General features: G+C 36.3%; 1 protein-coding gene across 1 annotated transcript; it reads left to right on the top strand.

Annotated features, from left to right (window-relative positions):
* The first annotated feature begins 9,814 nt into the window (after positions 1–9,814).
* LOC132034236 (uncharacterized) lies at positions 9,815–18,879 on the top strand. The gene is made up of 11 exons (XM_059424527.1): positions 9,815–10,348; positions 11,953–12,000; positions 12,083–12,238; positions 12,398–12,444; positions 13,903–14,059; positions 14,150–14,211; positions 14,355–14,556; positions 15,563–15,652; positions 16,577–16,716; positions 16,812–16,932; positions 17,869–18,879. The coding sequence occupies exons 1-11, from the start codon at positions 9,875–9,877 to the stop codon at positions 18,862–18,864; spliced, it is 2,493 nt and encodes an 830-aa protein (XP_059280510.1). The 5' UTR covers positions 9,815–9,874; the 3' UTR covers positions 18,865–18,879.

The following is an 18,879-nucleotide window of genomic DNA, read 5'->3' as shown; positions in this document are numbered from 1 at the left end:
TGAATAAATCAGATCGAATCTTATTCCATTCAGTCTCATTAAATAATAGCTACTCGCTATTCACAAAAACCTTCCGCCTCTGCCTTCTCTTCTGCTTCACGCCTCCCTCTCTGCTTTCTCAACCAAAAACCATTTTCTTCCTGCTTGAACTAGTTTTCTTAATCCTTACAAGTATTTTGTCTAGTAGTATTTTTTATATTCACAATTTCCCAATACTAACCTGCAGCTTTAATGGGACATCTTCTATCCATTTTCTCTGTGGCAAATATGGAATAATAGAAACGATATTTTGTATTTTTTGTTTTTTTTTGTATCATTAATCCATTGCGAGTGTAATTAATCCTTCATGTTGTGATAGAAACATACCCAATTTATGAATAATAAAAGTCACTGTGTTGTTTTTGCTACCCCGTTTATGAAAAAAAAAAAAAACTTTACTTTTGGGATTAAGGTCTTTTATCAAATATAATATTCAAATATTATTTTCTATCAAAAATATAAATTTATTTTGCTGAAATGAGATTTTTATAATATTTTATCGATATAGTATAATTCCACATGCACATTCAGATATTGAAAACAAACAGTCTTAATTATTTAGTGGTGATGTGCATTCAGATCCAAACATCTAGATCTTAATGCACATCTTAATATTCAGATGTGTATTCAGATTCAAACGTCTTAATCTTATTTGAAACAAATGAGGCCTTAGAGACCTGTCCTCTTGTTTGGCATACTGACTCTCGCGGTTTACAATATTACAATTACTTTTCTTAGTTTATTTTTTGTAAACGATTCTTTTTACCTAATGCATCTAATACAAAGTAAAGCAAGACCCAATATAGATTAGATGGTAATAGCCCGTGCGCGAACAGGCCCAACTTATGTTATGAAAATGTATGTGAATATATTATTAAGCTTGTCAAAGCGTAATATAAAATCAGGAGAAGAAAGTATGAATCCGGAACCTAAATGACCCAATAAAAACACAAGTGAACCGAAATACCTCAAGAAAAAAAAAAGTTATCAAAGTACCCTTAACACAGTAATTTACTGCGTCATTGAGCTTTTTTTTTTGTTTTGGTAAACTACTATTTTTAGTTTAAATTTTTACACTTTTCTCGTACTTTGGCCATAGATTAATCATGCTTCGAGACTCCGAAACTTCAATATTTTATATAGAACCCAATTTTTTTGTGCGATTAATAATGTAGGCTCAATACATCAAGGATACGCAAAACTTCGGGTCGTCGTTTTAATGGTTGAAAAGTGTTCGAAGTAAGTTTTTTATTTTTTAGGGTTTAGATTTAAGCGTGTTATTTTTTCAGTTGATGCGTAACTTTATTTCGACTATGTTGCGATTTTTTGATAATTAATTTAGGATATCACACAAGTTGGTTATAAATGATAACAAAGAGTAAAATAAGATTTATCATTAAGAAATATATGCACATCCACCACCCTCGCCATCATCCCCATCCCTCTTCCTCCTCTTAATAGCCAGGTGCTCTAAGCCATGATTATCCGCCACTTTTTCCCCCCTGCCCTTCCCCTTCTTCGAAGTCCGAACCATAGCGTGTTTGTTGCCGGTACGCTATGACCGGAGCCAATCTGTTGGGATTACTAGGGTCAACCTCAACATCATCCTCCTCATCGGGAGACGGGTCCGCAGGCGCCGAAGGGTGAACCTGGAAAAATATATAAAAAATTAGTACTAAAAATTAGTACTAATTTTAATTTCTAGAATACATAAACTTTTGTTAAAAATCAAACTTGTGTGTCAACGGGCACCTAAGAGGGGTTTGGTGTAGGACCTGAAGCAGTCTCATGGATCCAGTATGACTGGAGCTGGAGCGGTGTGTTGTTCTAGGTCCAAATAAATATTAAAAAAATTAAAGTAATATTCAACTTATATTGAATAAAATTAAGTTTTACTAAAAATCATACATGTGGTCAGCAGGCTCATGAGAAGACACATGTGGCTCAGCAGGCTCATGAGAAAACACCTGAGTGGGTGGCTCTGATGGACCTACTATCGGCGAATCCTAAAATATGAAAAATTACAAAATAATAAGTACCATATATATTGAGAATAAGTTTTTTAAATACTAACCGAGATGAGAAAATATGAGAAATCAAGAAACCTGGGACCGTCTACATTTTTCACTGGACGCTCCTCACGTAATGATGCGTGAAGACCAGCCCAATCCATGTCATCGCGTATCCCGAGGTACCTATTCTGGATCTGGTGATATGAATACTCGGGTATATTCGCAAATAGCCCCACGGGTGTCGACAGTCGGCATGAAGTCGACGGGCGAGCTGAGCTGCAGCTGGGCTCGAATGGTTGCTGCTGGTCTCAAACGGGATGGCCTCATCGGGATCATCTACCAGATGGTGTCCTCTATCAGCACCCTCTCTACCACCACGTCCTCTATTAGCATCCCCTCTGCACCACGTCTTCTATCGCCCCCTCCTCCTCGCCCGTCGTCCCCCCCCCCCCCCGCGTCCACCTCCTGGCGCCGCTTGATACTGACCTTCTGAAATAGGATCATGCATCCGCCTAGCATCTCCTGCCTACCGGATACCGTCCTCGGCTATCCGTACAACCTCCCCAGCAAGCCCCGCGTTCTCGGGGTTAGATATATGGTCTAACCCCAATATACGCAGTCATTGTACGGCCACCAACTGCATTTGTTTTTAACAATAATAATTAGTTTATATTTTAAAGTAATAATTAAAACTATTAAATCAATCCAAGTGCGATAAACTTACCAGCGCCTCATACTGCCCCGCGAGTGGTGCATATTCTATATGATCTGGGAATGTAAAGAGGGGTTGCTAATCAAGCGGCATGTGATCCGGTGGTACCACTGCATGCAAACCTCGATTGGAGTCGCATGATCGACCTCCAGTAAACTACCCAACCTCTGTTCCCAATGACCGAGCTGGATGCCCATGAAAGTCAGAAATGCATCATCGATGGGCGATCGATCGTCCCGCTCGTCGTGGTGGCGATGCTCATACAGAATGCAGGGTGTATATTGTGTCGATGCCCAAACTGTCGTAAGACGCTGTAGGTCATGTGGTCCTCAACGATGTCCAGGTGTTATCAATGGACACCGCGACATCCGCACAGTCTGACCAGCCCTGCAAAATACCAGCAATCAATCCAAAAACCCAACGTACGGGGTGCATAAAAATAGTTGTATGAGATATAGCTACAAATTAATGATCAACAAGTAGAAAATAAAAATAATTAAAGTACTAATGTAAAATTAAACAATTTTACCCCATCGTCTATCATGCGATCAAGCTGGTCCCGGAATGAAAGAATACTACGGTGAATATCCATATCCAGTCAATCCCTATCGTCCACCTCTCTGCATAGGGCATCTCATCCGGGAGGTCATACCTAGGTACGGGCTGAAAAGGTAGCATCCTATCCCACAACCATAAATGAAAGTGATATTAAAAAATGTGATTTTTTGGTCGTCGTTTCAAGAGGTATATTTAGATTAGAATAAAGGAACATACACTTAAATATATTACCTGGAGTAGAGCAAAAAATCCACACACATCACTGCTCGGCCAATGGACACTCGGCATAGACATCGGTAGAGGTACGCCAAAACAACACCAACTGTCCCAAGTGGTCTAGATCCTCCAAGAAGATCAAATACCGTAAGCTGACAAAGGGACCCGATGTGTTCGGGAACATGATGGCCTCGAATATAAGTACAGACGGGCATGACAATCAACAACCACCTGATGAGTGCCGTCGTGAGCAGGAGGCAAGTTATGTAAATACTGGCAGAGGGCACTAATCCTCACTCGACTCTATCCCGAGATAACACTAGGGTCCCCAGGCATGAAGTCAACTCCGTCATTCATGTCCGACCAGGAGGAGGCTCAACCCGACTGTATAATGGCTCTCCATCTACCCGCAATCCAAATATGACCTCAACATCCTGGAGCATGATCGTAGTCTTATCAGTGCGGAGATGAAATGTGTGTGTCTCTGGCCTCCACCGCTCAACCATGACCGTCACAAGAGCCCGATCATGTTGTACCCGACCAACAGAGACGCAGTGATGGATACCGCCCCGTAGCAGTATCTCTAAGACCGGGGGAGGTGGGGGTGCTCGTGTAAAAGAATCCACGCTATATCCAGCCTACGGGGAGGAAGCAACATCCCCATTTGTATAACATCACCCCATAATAGCTCGGGCCTATGATAATCTTACAGATCAAGTACTGATTTATCGTTGGGCGAATGTTGGGATACATGGAGATGTCGTATCTATATAGACTAAATTATTCATTATTCTTGAAATTAGAGGGAACCTATGTTAACTAACTAACCCTTTATCGAAAAATTATATTAACTAATCATTTATAGGGAAATTATATTAAAGATGTTTAATCCAAAACTAAAGATTTAGTTTATCATTTTTATTCAGGATTTAGTTTGTCCTTCTTTATTCAAAATTTGTGGATTATGAGAATTATGTTGTATTATGTATTTTGAATAATAATATCTAATTAAAAATTACTTAATTAATTAATTAATTTCTTAACTAAAAGTTTATATTAAATAGATAATTTATTTAACGGGAAGTTATGTTAACTAACTAATCTTAGACTAAGGCTTTAGTTTATCATTCGTTATTCAAAATTTGTAAATTATTAGAATTGTGTCGTATTATAATTTTTGAATATTAATATCTAATTAAAATTACTTAATTTATTTAACAGATAATTATGTTAACTAACTAATCCTTTATTGCAAAATTATATTAACTAACTATTCCTTTAGTGAAATTTTATTAACGATACTCGTTTATCATTCGTTATTCAAAATTTGTGAATTATGAGAATTGTTTTGTATTATATTTTTTTGTGAATAGTTATATCTAATTAAAATTTACTTAATTAATTAATTTCTTAACTAAAAGTTTATATTAAATTGCAAATTTATTTAACGATAAATTATTTTAACGTACTAATTACTAATTAACAATTTTTAATTAATTATTCTCCTAACTACAATTAAAGTAATAAGGAACTAATTTATTTAACAAGAAATTATATTAACTATCTAATTAATAATTAATTAACTAATTAACACATAACACTAGATAACTAATTAGCACATTAACAATTAACATGGGATAAGCAATTTCACAAATAAATAAATTAACAATTAGATAATTAACAAATAATAGGAGATTACAATATTTTTCCTAATTAAAAAATTAATAATCAATTAACAACTATATAAATTAACCAAAAAAAAAAAAAAAAAAAAAACGACGCCACTGGGCAATTCGAAAACTGCCAGTGGAGGAGTCTAAAATGGAATTTGTTTTTCGAAATTCGAGACTATGAAATGTTAATCATGCTTAGGATTATAATGTTTTTAACAAAATAATTAGAAAGTTCATAGTAAAATACCTTGATCGAAGCTTGTTGTAGGGTTGTTTGAATCGAGTTGTACGTCGCTTTTTTTCGAAATTCAACCTTGGAATCTTGTTTCTTCACTTAAATATACCAAGAATCTTTACTTTTCGAAAGAAATTTGAATCGAAAACGATGTTTTTTTGGGGTGGGACCCTAGCTTTTCAACCTTTAATGAAGGTTTTGGGTTTTTTTAATGGTGAAGTGGAGGACTAGTGGTAGAACCCGATGGGTTTTATTGTCGGTTATATAACGCTACAATTTGTAGCGTTATTCTATAACGCAGCACAGCAAATTGTTACGTTAAAGGAGTTAACCATAACGTACGGCTAACTCCTTTAACGCAGCAATTTGCTGCGTTAAGGGTAGTTTGGTAACATTTTTTTTTTTTTTGAGTATTTTATTTCATTTGGTTATTGGGTCATTTAGGTTCCGAACTCAAGAAAGGCGTTGCATAGTGATGTGGCGTGATTTTTACGCCACAACCGATACTTTTCAGCTATAAGTTTTACTTGTTGTTAAGCAAGTCGGTGTGATTTTACGTGTTTTCTAGTGTTTTTTCGTAAAGGAACAGTATTTGGCACAATCACAAAATTGAAGGCACCCCAGGTCGTAAATTGAAGTTTACGGCTCGTATTCTACAATACGGGTCGTATTTCATGGTCGCATTAAAGGATTTCAGAAACAGAGAGTCAAGTTGGGAAGATGGCGGTTTACGAGCTGAGTTTACGGACCGTGTTTCGGTTACGGTCCGTATTCCATCACGTATTTAGTCGTTCAAGCGTTGGCAGAAAGTCTGAGATTAGCAAGGGTGAAAGACGACCAAGCAGTTTACGGACCGTAAACCACTTTACGGTCCGTATTTTGGAAGGTTGAGTTGCGCACAACTGGGAAGCTGACGTGGGCGTAAACACTAATTACGGTCCGTAAAGCGATTTACGGACCGTATTTCATCATGACGGACCAAGTGCAAAATCAGAACTTGTATATTTTTCCAAACATATAAATAGTTCATTGTAGGGTTTTAGTAGAGAGTTCTGATATTTTGAGTTTTTTTGACTTAGAACATAAAATACTCTTAAGTTTTTGGAGGTTCTAACATCAATCCAATTATTCTCAATTCCTCTTTTATTCAAAGTAAGCAATTATGAACTCTTCAATTTCTTGTTTCTTGTTCAGCGAGTAGCTAATTTTCCTTACTAGTGGTTGTGAACCCAATTGATGGGTGTTTTGTGATTGGTTGTGATTGATATACAAATAATGGATTATTAGGGTTTGTTTATTCTTCATTCTTCATTCATAATTAATGGTTGCAAACATTGATTAAAGCCACAAATCTTGATTTATTTGGGAAAATAATTAGGGTTGGTAAGAATAAACAACAAGAACTCAAAGCACTAAACTTTGTTTAATAAATTCACTTAGGAATAAGAAGAATTTACTTGGCATGATTAATCATTCTTCATAACCACTTTCTTATATTTGGGAAAATCATAGAAAGACATAATCTTTAGTTATTGGGAGATAGTAGAGATTCACATAGAGATTAAGTGCATTCATATAATGATCCATTAGAAGTATATCAAGATCAATACCCATGATCATACACCCTATCTAACGGGGACACAACCTTAGTTTCTTTTACCATAAACTTCCACCAAATAAATAGATTAGCAACTAGTTATAGAAAAACCAATCTTTACCAAAATCATCGGATTAAGACATTAGACCTAGAACTTAGCATCTACGACTTTAGTAACCTTTTCACACCATATTCCCTGTGGGATTCGACCCCAACCTTGTTGGGTTACTATATTTGACAACGTCCGCGTTATACCATTAATAGGTGTAATTTGAGCGTATCACATAGCTGGAGCATATATATAGTAACACACATATTTCCATTATATATAAGTGTGGAAGAGGGACCGACACAATATTGACTGCTTGTACCAAAAGCTTTATAAATTGTACACGCAATGAATGCTTGTATCAAAAGTTATATAACTTGTACACTTTAACCAACTATTTTTTTGTCCCACGTGGACATATGTCATAGTACTTAATATTTATTCCTTTTTCATGTATAAACGTATGCACTTCAATTTTAATTCTCCGACACGTTTATTTCCTCCGTGCACTTTTACTTGTTCACTTTTGACTTTTCATGTTCTTGCTGAATAGTTATTCTCATCTCATGTGTAGACGTATGCAGTTCAATTTTAATTCTTCTACACAAATTTATTTCCTCCGTGCACTTTTACTTGTTCACTTTTGACTTTTCATGTTCTTTAAGAGCTGAATATTTATTCTCTTCTTATGTATAGACGTATGCAGTTCAATTTTAATTCTCCTATACATATTTATTTCATCCGTGCATTTTTACTTGTTCACTTTTGATTTTTCACATTCTTTAAGAATTAATAAATTCCACGTGGACATATGTCATAGTACTGAATATTTATTCTCTTCTCATGTATACACGTATGCACTTCAATTTTAATTCTCTGACACATATTTATTTATTCCGTGCACTTTTACTTGTTCACTTTTGACTTTTCATGTTCTTGCTGAATATTTATTCTCTTCTGATGTATACATGTCTACACTTCAATTTTAATTCTCCAACATATATTTATTTCCTCCATGCACTTTTACTTGTTCACTTTTGACTTTTCACGTTCATTAAGAATTAATAAATGAAGTACTCCCTCCGTCCCATATTACTTGGCCACATTACTTGACTTTTCACATTCTTTAAGAATTAATAAATGAAGTACTCCCTTCGCCCCATATTACTTGGCCACATTACTTGACTTTTCACATTCTTTAAGAATTAATAAATGAAGTACTCCCTTCGCCCCATATTACTTGGCCACATTACTTGACTTTTCACATTCTTTAAGAATTAATAAATGAAGTACTCCCTTCGCCCCATATTACTTGGTCACATTACTATACTTGACTGTTCACGTTCTTTAAGAATTAATAAATGAAGTACTCCCTTCGTCCCATATACTTGACCACATTACTAAAAATATATGTTTATTTTTCTATTCTTTATTTTCTTTATTATATTTCTATTATATATTATATATAAACGCCCAAGGTGGACGAACACAACAACAATAAGTTGTACAAAAATTAACTGAAATTGTACTCTAAACAAGGACTAACATGTGTACATTTCATAAGTTGAACATTAATTCTACCTCTTGTTTATTTACTTTTTAAGTCCCCAGGGTCCGTAGTGTCTTAATTGTCCTTTCGTTTACTTCATTTGGCATATACTCCCTCTGTCTCAATTTAAGTGTTTACGTTCGACTAGACACGAAGTTTAAGAAATAAAGATATAATTTCAAATCTTATAGTTCTAAATTAAAAATGTGTATAATATAATAAAATATCATTTGAATCTTGTGATTATAAACTTAACATGTAGGGTATTTAAATTGTCAACTTACTAAATATAAAAAGAGGCGGACATAACCAAAATAAGACAATTTTTTTTATTTAACAACAAACGCCCAAGGTGGACGAACACAGCAACAATAAGTTGTATAAAAAGCAACTAAAATTTTACTCTAAGCCGGGACTAACATGTGTACATTTCAGAAGTTTAACATTAATTCTACCTCTTGTGTGTTTACTTTTTAAGTCCCCACGTGTCTGCAGTGTCTCAATTGTTCTTTCATTTACTTCATTTAGCATATACTCCCTGTGTCTCAATTTAAGTGTCTACGCTTGACCAGACATAGAGTTTAAGAAATAAAAATAGGCTTTTGAATCTTGTGGTTCTAAATTAAAAATGTGTATAATATAACAAAATATCCTTTGAATCTTGTGATTATAAACTTGACATGTAGGATATTTGAATTGTCAACTTTCTAAATATAAAAAGAGGCGAACATAATCAAAATAAGATAACTTTTAACAACAATTGAGAAATTAAGAGGAAAAGAAAAAATTATGGAGACTCACTAAGGAAAATCGCAGTATCCTTTGCAAAATATATAAACCGTAAAGACTAACTAAATTGATTAATCAAATTAATCACGTTAGGCTCCGTGTATCGCACGGGCATAGTTTGCTAGTATACATATAGGGCTCATTTGGTTGGAAACAACTTATCCCGAGTTTTTTTTTCAACCAAATGTGGAATAAGACGGTACTAATTTTTATCCCAGGACTATTTTTCTCTATCCATGTACCAAACGAGCCCATAGAGTCCAAAAATATCCTCTTGCACGTGTTTGCTACTTTTTTTTTACCCAATTAAGCTTTTGGGTTATTCACGTGAGGAGCACGTGAGAGAATCTTACTTCACCATATATATTCTCAGTGCCCAAAACCCTAGCAAACTCTCTTAAACCTCCCAAATCCCAAATACACAGAAAAAACAAGAAGAGCTCAAATGGGAAAAGTGAAAGGAAAACATCGTTTAGACAAATACTATCATCTTGCAAAAGAACAAGGTTACCGTTCTAGAGCAGCATGGAAACTAATCCAACTTGATACAAAATACAGTTTCCTACATTCATCACAATCAGTTCTTGATCTTTGTGCAGCACCTGGTGGTTGGATGCAAGTTGCTGTTAAACATGTACCTGTTGGTAGTCTTGTTATTGGTGTAGATTTAGACCCCATTAGACCTATTCGTGGTGCTATATCTGTTCAAGAAGATATTACTACACCTAAATGTAGGTCTACTATTAAGAAACTTATGGCTGAAAATGGGTGTAGAGCTTTTGATTTAGTGCTTCATGATGGTTCACCTAATGTTGGTGGTGCTTGGGCTAAAGAAGCTACTAGTCAGAATTCTCTTGTTATTGATTCTGTTAAACTTGCTACTGAGTTGTTGGCTCCTAAAGGGACTTTTATTACTAAGGTATGAGGATAAAAATTGAATCTTTTTGTGTATTTAAATGTTGGTTTGTTGAAGTTATTATGATTATTGCTTCACCTATGTTAAAAACTGCCCAAATCTTGACATTGGAAAAGACCCTTTGCCTCCAACTTAATAAAAATTGAATCTTTTTGTTGCAAGATTCTTTAGTTATGAATCTAAAGGTTGGATGCAAGTTGCTGTAAAACAGTAAAACATGTATCTGTTGTTACTAAGGTACAAAGATAAAAATTGAATCTTGTTGTGTATCTAGATGTTGGTTTGTTGAAGTTATTGTGAGTATTGCTTTACCTATGTTAAAAACTGCCCAGGTTGTTGAAGTTAATATGAATATTGCTTCACCTATGTTAAAAACTACCCTAATCTTGACAAAGTGGAAAAAAAAAAATTTGAATCTTTTTGTTGTGAGAGTTCTCTAGTTATGTATCTAAATGTTTGCTTGTTGAAGTTATTATGAATATTGCTTTAAAAACAGTTTGAATCTTGACAAAATGGAAAAAGACCCTTTACCTCCGACTATGAGCTCGGGGATTTTGCTATATCATTTGGGTCATTTGCACTTTTGTCCCTATTTTGTGCAGGTCTTTAATGTTTATATTTCCGCATCATAATATCCCACAAGTTATGCCCTGCGCCCTTCAAGAATTATGCACTGCTAGGCATAAGTTCATTTTTGAAAGGAAAAAAAATAAAGACCAGCCCATTTGAAGGGCAAACCGTGCAATTTCTTCTATCAGATTCTGAATCTGCATTGACGAGTTCTTTAATTAGTTAATGGATATGTGGTGTTCTTTTGTAATTGGTTACTTGTCTTGTTAGGTTTTATTTGTTATTTGTGCCTATATGACTCATATGGAGTAATACTAGATAGCTCTAGTAGTAGATGACTTGTCATTTTGAGTTTGGATACATCTGAATCTGTATTATTGGAATTCTAACTGTCTTTAACACAACCATTTGGCTAGAACAGAGTCAAGAAAAATTTGAAAATTTCATTTCGATGAAGTTGCTGATTAATTTGTTCTATTTCCTTCATATGGTGTACCGTGCCTGGCAGCTATGCCCTTCCATTCTATTTTCTGGTCTTTGAGTGTTTCTGCTGTAGCTTTTCCAAAGGAAAGGGCAACACATCTCTTACATCGCTACCAACTATCTAAACACTACTGAGGAAATATTGCTGATACACTAGTACTGTCGATTGTAGAGGGTTGAGAAGCCGTCAATTTTCCTAAATTTTGCTGTTCAAGACAGTATGTTCTTTTAGTGGCCTTTTTCTTGATATGTAGTTTTTTCGTTGTTTTCGTCAGTGAACATGTTTTTGAATGGTTGAGTGCAGCTCTTAAGGCTAATGGGGTTTAGGGTCTTCTCTTTGCTTTACTATCTTTCATGACCGGTTATATATTGTGCCATATTTCCTGCTTCAAATGTTAACAATACTCTTGGTATGCGCATGTAGTTGCCCAGAATGTAGCGTTGTAGGTCCATTTGCATGAGTTCTTTTCCCCCCTTTTTTCTTGCTGGGAGGCGATGATCAATATTTGTATTTGTGAATTCGAGCGCAATTGTGATATGCTCTCCTTTTTTAGATTTTCAGATCTCAAGATTATAATGCAGTTCTTTACTGTCTAAGACAGGTAATTTTTCACATCTATACCCAGTTTCCTTTTCAAGTATACAAGGATCAAATGATCCCTCACTTTTGAGTTTTATCTACAGCTTTTTGAGAAAGTTGAGGTGGACAAACCTCTGGCTAGTCGTTCAGCATCTGCAGAAATTTATATTATAGGTTTTAAATATAAAGCTCCTTCAAAGATCGATCCACGACTTCTTGATGTAAAGCACCTCTTTCAAGGAGGTCAAGAACCCCCCAAGGTACTAGAAGAACTTTTGAATGATGGTCCTCTCTCACACTCTCGTCTTTACCCCCTCCCCCCTTTTCTCTCATTAGCAGGCTAAGGTGCACACTTCCCTTTTCCTTCTCATACATAGACTCCTATAATCTAATTGAGCTTCTTGTGTGTACTTAATCAGGTGATTGATGTACTGGGGGCGGCGAAGCAGAAGAGACACCGTGACGGGTATATCCTAATTTGCAGTGTATTTATGCATTTGAGTAATCTTTTCTAGTTCATGAGAAAGAACATGATATTCCACTGACTATAATCAAATGACAAAAACATGTTATTTGTGCATAGATTTTTGGGACACCGAACTTCGTAAACTGAACCAGTCTGCTTTAACACTTCCCAGAATCTGTGCTTGTAGTAGAAATGATGAAATGAAACAGATGACCTGTTCTTCTTTTTTGATAAGTAAACAACTCACTAGATGTAGTATCTTAGGGGGATGTTAGACTTGCTTCTCATACGAGCTTAAATTACGAGAAGAAGCTGAATCCGTCTTCGTTGGCCAAATCATGAGGATAGGTGATAATTTATTTGTATATTTATATATGCATATAAGGGGACAAGCATATATTGAAAAATAAGTTACTTTTACCCTTTTCATTCAGTTTCCCACGTTGGTATTTGAGTTCTTGTGAGTTTTTTGTTGATGAAGTTTTAGCTATGTGAAAAGCAAAACATCTGACCATGGGGACGCTAGATTGGGAGGTTACTAAGTAATTTGAGCACTGAAAAGAGTGTAAAATTGTCAAATGATGGAGGGGAGAAGAGTGTGAGAGAGATTGGTTTTTGGCGGGGGGGGGGGGGGGGGGGGCCTCTAGAGTGGATTATCAATTCTACCAAAAATAGAAACGGATGTTTGTTTATCGATCTGATGCTGAAGATTTCACTCTCCGGATCTCTTTCATTGCATATATTAAATAAGAATTCTGGACTGAGTTGATAATGAACCCCATGCTTAGACTGCCTCACTAGAAATTTCCAGCCTCAACTTCTACTAATCCGTTTTGGAACCTATAATTGTTGGGGCAACATGTGAAACCTCTTGGTATTCTGGAACTCATCTTTTTTTAGTAGGCGTTTGGCCGTGAAAACCAAATATTTTTCACTTTATTTGGAATTTTGGACTTGGAGTTGGAGTTGAAGATGGAGTTGTGTTTGCTTATAGTTTTTGCAAAGAATATTTAGTTGTTTGAATGTATTGAAAGTAAAAAAAGTGAAAACAAGTTTTAGTTGTTTTCCAAATACAAAAGTTGTATTTGGAATTTTCATGGCCAAACGCTGATTTCCAAATAAAGTGAAATAATTTTCGGGAAAAAAGTGAAAAAATTTAATCCCACAAGTGGAGTCTGGGGAGGGTAGAGTGTACGTAGACCTTACCCCTACCTCGGGAGGTAGAGAGGCTGTTTCCGATAGACCCTCAGCTCAAGGCACACAAATTTGAATTAATAACTTATTGCTAGCTTTCAAATGATTGATGCTAGCTTTGATTCGTTTAATGGATTTGTCTTTCGTAGAGCTAAATCTGGGTGCAGATTTGAGTTAATTGATTTCTTCATTCTATTTTCAGATGCATGAATTATCCTTTTACACTTACATCTATATGACTTCGGTATAAAATGAACCTTGCAGGTATGAAGATGGAGCCACAGTCTTAAGGAAGGTTTGCTCAGTTACAGATTTTGTTTGGTCTGATAACCCTGTTAATGTTCTTGGTTCATTTACTTCAATGAGCTTTGATGATCCCGCATGCTTGCCCATTAGAGATCATGCTCTTACAACAGAGGAGGTATATTACGTGTGACCTATTGTAGCCTGTTGTTGCTAGATGCTGTAGTTGTTTGCTATCATCAGCCTTACCCTTCGATCTTTGTGTCAGGTTAAAGCTCTATGTGATGATTTGCGTGTTCTTGCAAAGCAAGACTTCAAGTATCTCTTAAAGTACGAAACAGAAACCTTCTTAGCACCTTCCGTTTATAGATGCTCAGAGTTCTTGATTGAATTTAATTACATTATTCTCTATTCTTATTCTTATGTTTATGTTCCTCTTGTGAGTTTTTTTAATGCAAACCTGGTTTTGCTAGGTGGCGTATGCAGATGAGAAAAGCTTTATCTCCTGAAAAAATTAAGACCCCAACAACAGTTGTTGAAAGTGACAGCAAAGAAGATGGAGATGAAGATGAAGATGAAGATGAAAGAGTTCTCGACGAAATAGAGGAGAAAACCAATATTTTGGAGAAAAAACAGAAAAAAGAGAAGAAACTTCAAGCAAAAAGACGAGCCAAGGTTTATGCATATGCTCCACCAAGTCTCTTTCAATTTCTGTTTTGGTTTGCTTTTGTTTACACATAGTTAAGTATGTCTGCCATAAGTCACGTGGGAGTGATCTTTTCTGTTGAGCTCAGAAAATTAATGGACGAACAAGTATCCGAAGTTATGAAATTCCGTGCTTTTGGCAGTCTGGAAAAAGAAAACTTGCTACTAATTATTATTTGGTTGAAGTCTTCACAATTCTAGGGGTTTCTTGATTTTTTTGATAACCGAGAAATCCTAGAGTCCAGTGGCTCTCATTTGAAACTCTGGAGAATGGGTCCGCCCCTTTACCCTTCTCCACTTATACACCGGGCTTTCTCTGTGTTAAGATTCGAACCTGTGACGTGCGCCTAATTCACACATCACTTGTTGTGTTCTTACCTAACTATGCGGACTCTTCGTTTTTGATGCCACGCCCTTCTCGACACGGGACGGGTGCGGGTGCGGGATACGTCTCGGATATGGTCAACCAACTTCGGATACTTTGACTGGAGTCCATGGACAAATTTGGGGGAAAATTGAGATTTTGATTTCTCAAAGTGAAAGATAAAACAGAAGTAAGACATGGGAAATTGCATACCTTCAATATTGTAGTCCTTTTGTCTCATATTCGTTGCTTCATGTTTCAAGCCAAACAAAGACAAACCAAGAACTCAAGGGGCTGTGTTCTCTATAGCTCTATTTTTATAATTTTGAATTTTCTTAGCTGAATCCCTGCACCCGTATCCATACTTGGGTCCACACCCCCGAATCTTAAAATTTAGATTTTGCCGAATCCGACACTCGGATCCGTACCCGTATCGGAGACCCGCACCAGAGTCCGAGGAATTAAGGTTCTTGCCACTAGACCAAAGCTCTGGGAGGGGTTGCTTGAATTGATATGCACTTCCTATCAGCTTCTGTTTCTTTTCTAAAATCATGAAGCAGTCACATGGGATCTATTTTGCTGATTGTTTTCCCTTAATTCTTCTGATTGCAGGAGAAAGCACGCAAGGCACTTGGGATACAAGTAGATGCGACAGAGGATGGTTATGGTGATAAAGATTTGTTCTCTCTATCTTCCATCAAGGTATTTTCACACTTCAGTTTCCTTGTTATATCATTTGCACCAGTGGACTGGATGCGGCTTTTATAGAGAAATTGGTTTTCCTTAAAGTTGATCTGGTTGAAAGCTCTGTTCTTCCTCATAACTGGATGGGTCTTGTGTGTTTAAGAAAATCTACATCTAGATTTCAACATGATATTGTAGCTAAAAACTGAAATAGTTGCTATTTTGATACAATCTACTTCTTATCTGTATTTTTGTTAGGTTTCTTTTATTTATGTATTTGCTTTAAGTTTGTGTTATGAAATTTGGGGGAGTAGAGTTGGATGATGCTTTAGAGAAGTGTTTCCTGAGAAAAATTCGACCTACTGAGTCTTGACAGCTAAACAACTTTCTGAAAGCATATGGGAGTGATCAACATGGGTTGTTCTCTGGGGTCACTTTAACTTACAGAACAAGCTGGTGAAAAGGATCAAAGGGATATCATCTTTATTTAGATGGGGTCATCATATGATATAATAATAAAAAAGGAGACACGTGTTTTGAATAAGGTCGAAGCATCAAATTTGAAAAAAATGCAAGGTAACAGCGATATCTTTGTTCTCTTCACAAAATGGGACCACTTTTTAGAGCGTTTTACTAAGCAATAGTCTATGGTTATCTTTTCCCTTCTTCTTTCTTTATCTTTCTTTTGAACCCAACTGAGAATAATCAGTAAATGGTGATGCTTTCTAATGGGGCAGACTACCCTACTCTGGGATGAAAGGGTTGACATGCTATTTTTTTAGTCCTTTCCATTGTTAGATACGTGGTATGCGGATTTGTTTCACCACTAATCATGATAGTGTTTCTTTTCACCCAATTTAATTCATTTTTACTGCTATGTGGAGAGCTTGCTACACCATTTGTTGATAGTATGCTTCGCATGCATTTGGAAAAATATTTCAGGGCAAGAAAGATCTCGTAGCTGTTGATAACAGTGAATACGACAAAGAAACTACTGAGGTAAGTGATGAAAATGATGGAAGTGATGAGGAAGCCGAGGAGCATTCATCCAGTGATTTGGACTCTGAAGACGAACGCAGAAGGTATTATGGCCAGCTTTCTGCGCATCTGATTCTAAAATTGATTGTTGCCTGTATACCTTTAAAGCTACAAGTTCTTTGTCTCCCTTCATTTTCAGACATGATGCAAATGTAGAGGCATTATTTGATGACGCTTATGAACGGTATTTGGGTAAAGTGGAAGGTAAATCAAAACAGAGAAAGCGATCCAAACAAACGTACTCGAAGGATGGTCAACTGGTGAGTGAGGTTTAAGTTGCCCTACAAAATTCTTATCTGCACATCCTCTCCTTAGTTCTTTTCCTGTTTCCTTTTGTTATGGGATTGAGTTTGTTGTTTCCTTCAAGGCTTCAACAAACACCTGTATAGAAATTCTATTGGGGTCATTCTTTTAGTACTTCTTTGATGACGCTATGCTGGATTTAGTGGGACCTAACTTGTACGAGCTTTCTTTTAGTTTGGCAAAGATTGAAATCCTGTTTTTCTGGATCGAAATTGATCTGTAAAAGATTCCAAATCTGGATTGTGTTTCCCCAGGAAATACTAAGCACAACGTAATCTCCTTCCTACATGCTTGATACTTATTTATTTATTATGATTTACGTTTATATTTTTATATTACAACAATTTGTTAGAATGTAACATCTAATATAGTGGCTTGCAAATTACAAATAAAAAATTAACTGACATTGTAAATTTGGTTAATTACAATTTACTAAATCCTAGTTAAATGTCTCGTTTTCTTATAATCCTGCATCAGTTACTTTTGTTTGGAGCTGAGGGTATTTCGGAAACAGCCTCTCTAACCCATAAAGGTAGGGGTAAGGTCTTCATACATCCTAACCCCCCCCCCCCCCCCCCCCGCGACCCCACTTGTGGGATTACACTGAGGTATATTGTTGTTGTACTAAATCCTAGTTAAGATCCCGTTGTAACCAAAACAAAAGTCAAATCCAAACTGATTAAACGAAATCCTGATCGACCTTAAACTAGATTACAAAGTAGGATTGAATCGAATTTGATCATTATCCTAAACTTTCCAAGTGTGTTTCATAAATCATCTAAAAAAATCTGTACAAAGTGGTTTGTCATTCACATGCCTTGAAGTTTCTCAGAAGTTTATCTTCTTTTCCGTCTTAAATTGCATTAATGGTAGTGCTGCTCTTTCTTTTCCAGGATGACAATGATGATACCATGATGACTCATTCTGCTCCAGACTCCGAGAGTGACAAGGAAGATAATGAAGTCAACCCTCTTGTTGTGCCCCTTGAGGATGCACCAGATCAGGAGGAGATTGTGAAAAAGTGGTTTACTCAAGATGTTTTTGCTGAAGCAGAAGAGCAAGATGTCTTGGCTAAGTATGACAGTGAAGATGAAATGCAAATAGATGGAGGGGCGAACAAGACCCAAAAATTTAAGGAAACAAATGATAAACAGCAGGAAGAAACTAAGGACCTGACGAGGAAAACGAACGGTGGTTTACAGGTCTCAGCTTCTAAGACAGCTGATGAAGATTTTGAGATTGTTCCTGCTCCTGATACTGATTCAAGTGACTCATCATCAGATGATGATATTGACACTAAGGCTGAAATATTGGCTACAGCAAAGTTGATGCTGAGGAAAAGGCCTAGGGAAGAAATGATTGATGATGCTTACAACAGATATATGTTTCACGATGAGGGGTTGCCGAAGTGGTTCATTGATGAGGAAAAGAAAAATTACCAGCCAGTGAAACCCGTGACAAAAGAGGAGATTACTGCAATGAGAGCTCAATTTAAAGCAATTGATGCTCGGCCTGCAAAGAAGGTAGCAGAAGCCAAAGCTCGTAAGAAACGAGCAGCGCATAGAAAGCTAGAGAAGTTCAAGAAGAAAGCTAACTCAATATCAGACCAAACCGAAATATCTGAAGGTTCAAAGAGAAAAATGATTGAACAGCTATACAGGAAGGCGGCAACAACAAAAAAACCAGAAAGGGAATATGTAGTGGCAAAGAAGGGCGTTCAAGTTAAGGTTGGCCAGGGAAAAGTCCTTGTCGATCCAAGAATGAAAGCAGATGCAAGAAAGCGTGGAATGAAAAAGAAAAAGCAGCAGAGCAAGGGAAAGGGAAAGGGAAAAGGAAAAGGCGCAGGAAAGGCTTCAGCAGGCGGCAACAAGGGAAACCGGGGCAAATGAAATGAAATTTTAGTA

The sequence above is a fragment of the Lycium ferocissimum genome, chromosome 10 (assembly GCF_029784015.1).
Source record: "Lycium ferocissimum isolate CSIRO_LF1 chromosome 10, AGI_CSIRO_Lferr_CH_V1, whole genome shotgun sequence".
NCBI classification, from domain to species: domain Eukaryota; kingdom Viridiplantae; phylum Streptophyta; class Magnoliopsida; order Solanales; family Solanaceae; genus Lycium; species Lycium ferocissimum.
The sequence above is the reverse complement of the archived record's forward strand: the minus strand, read 5'-3'. Positions and strand labels throughout refer to the sequence as shown.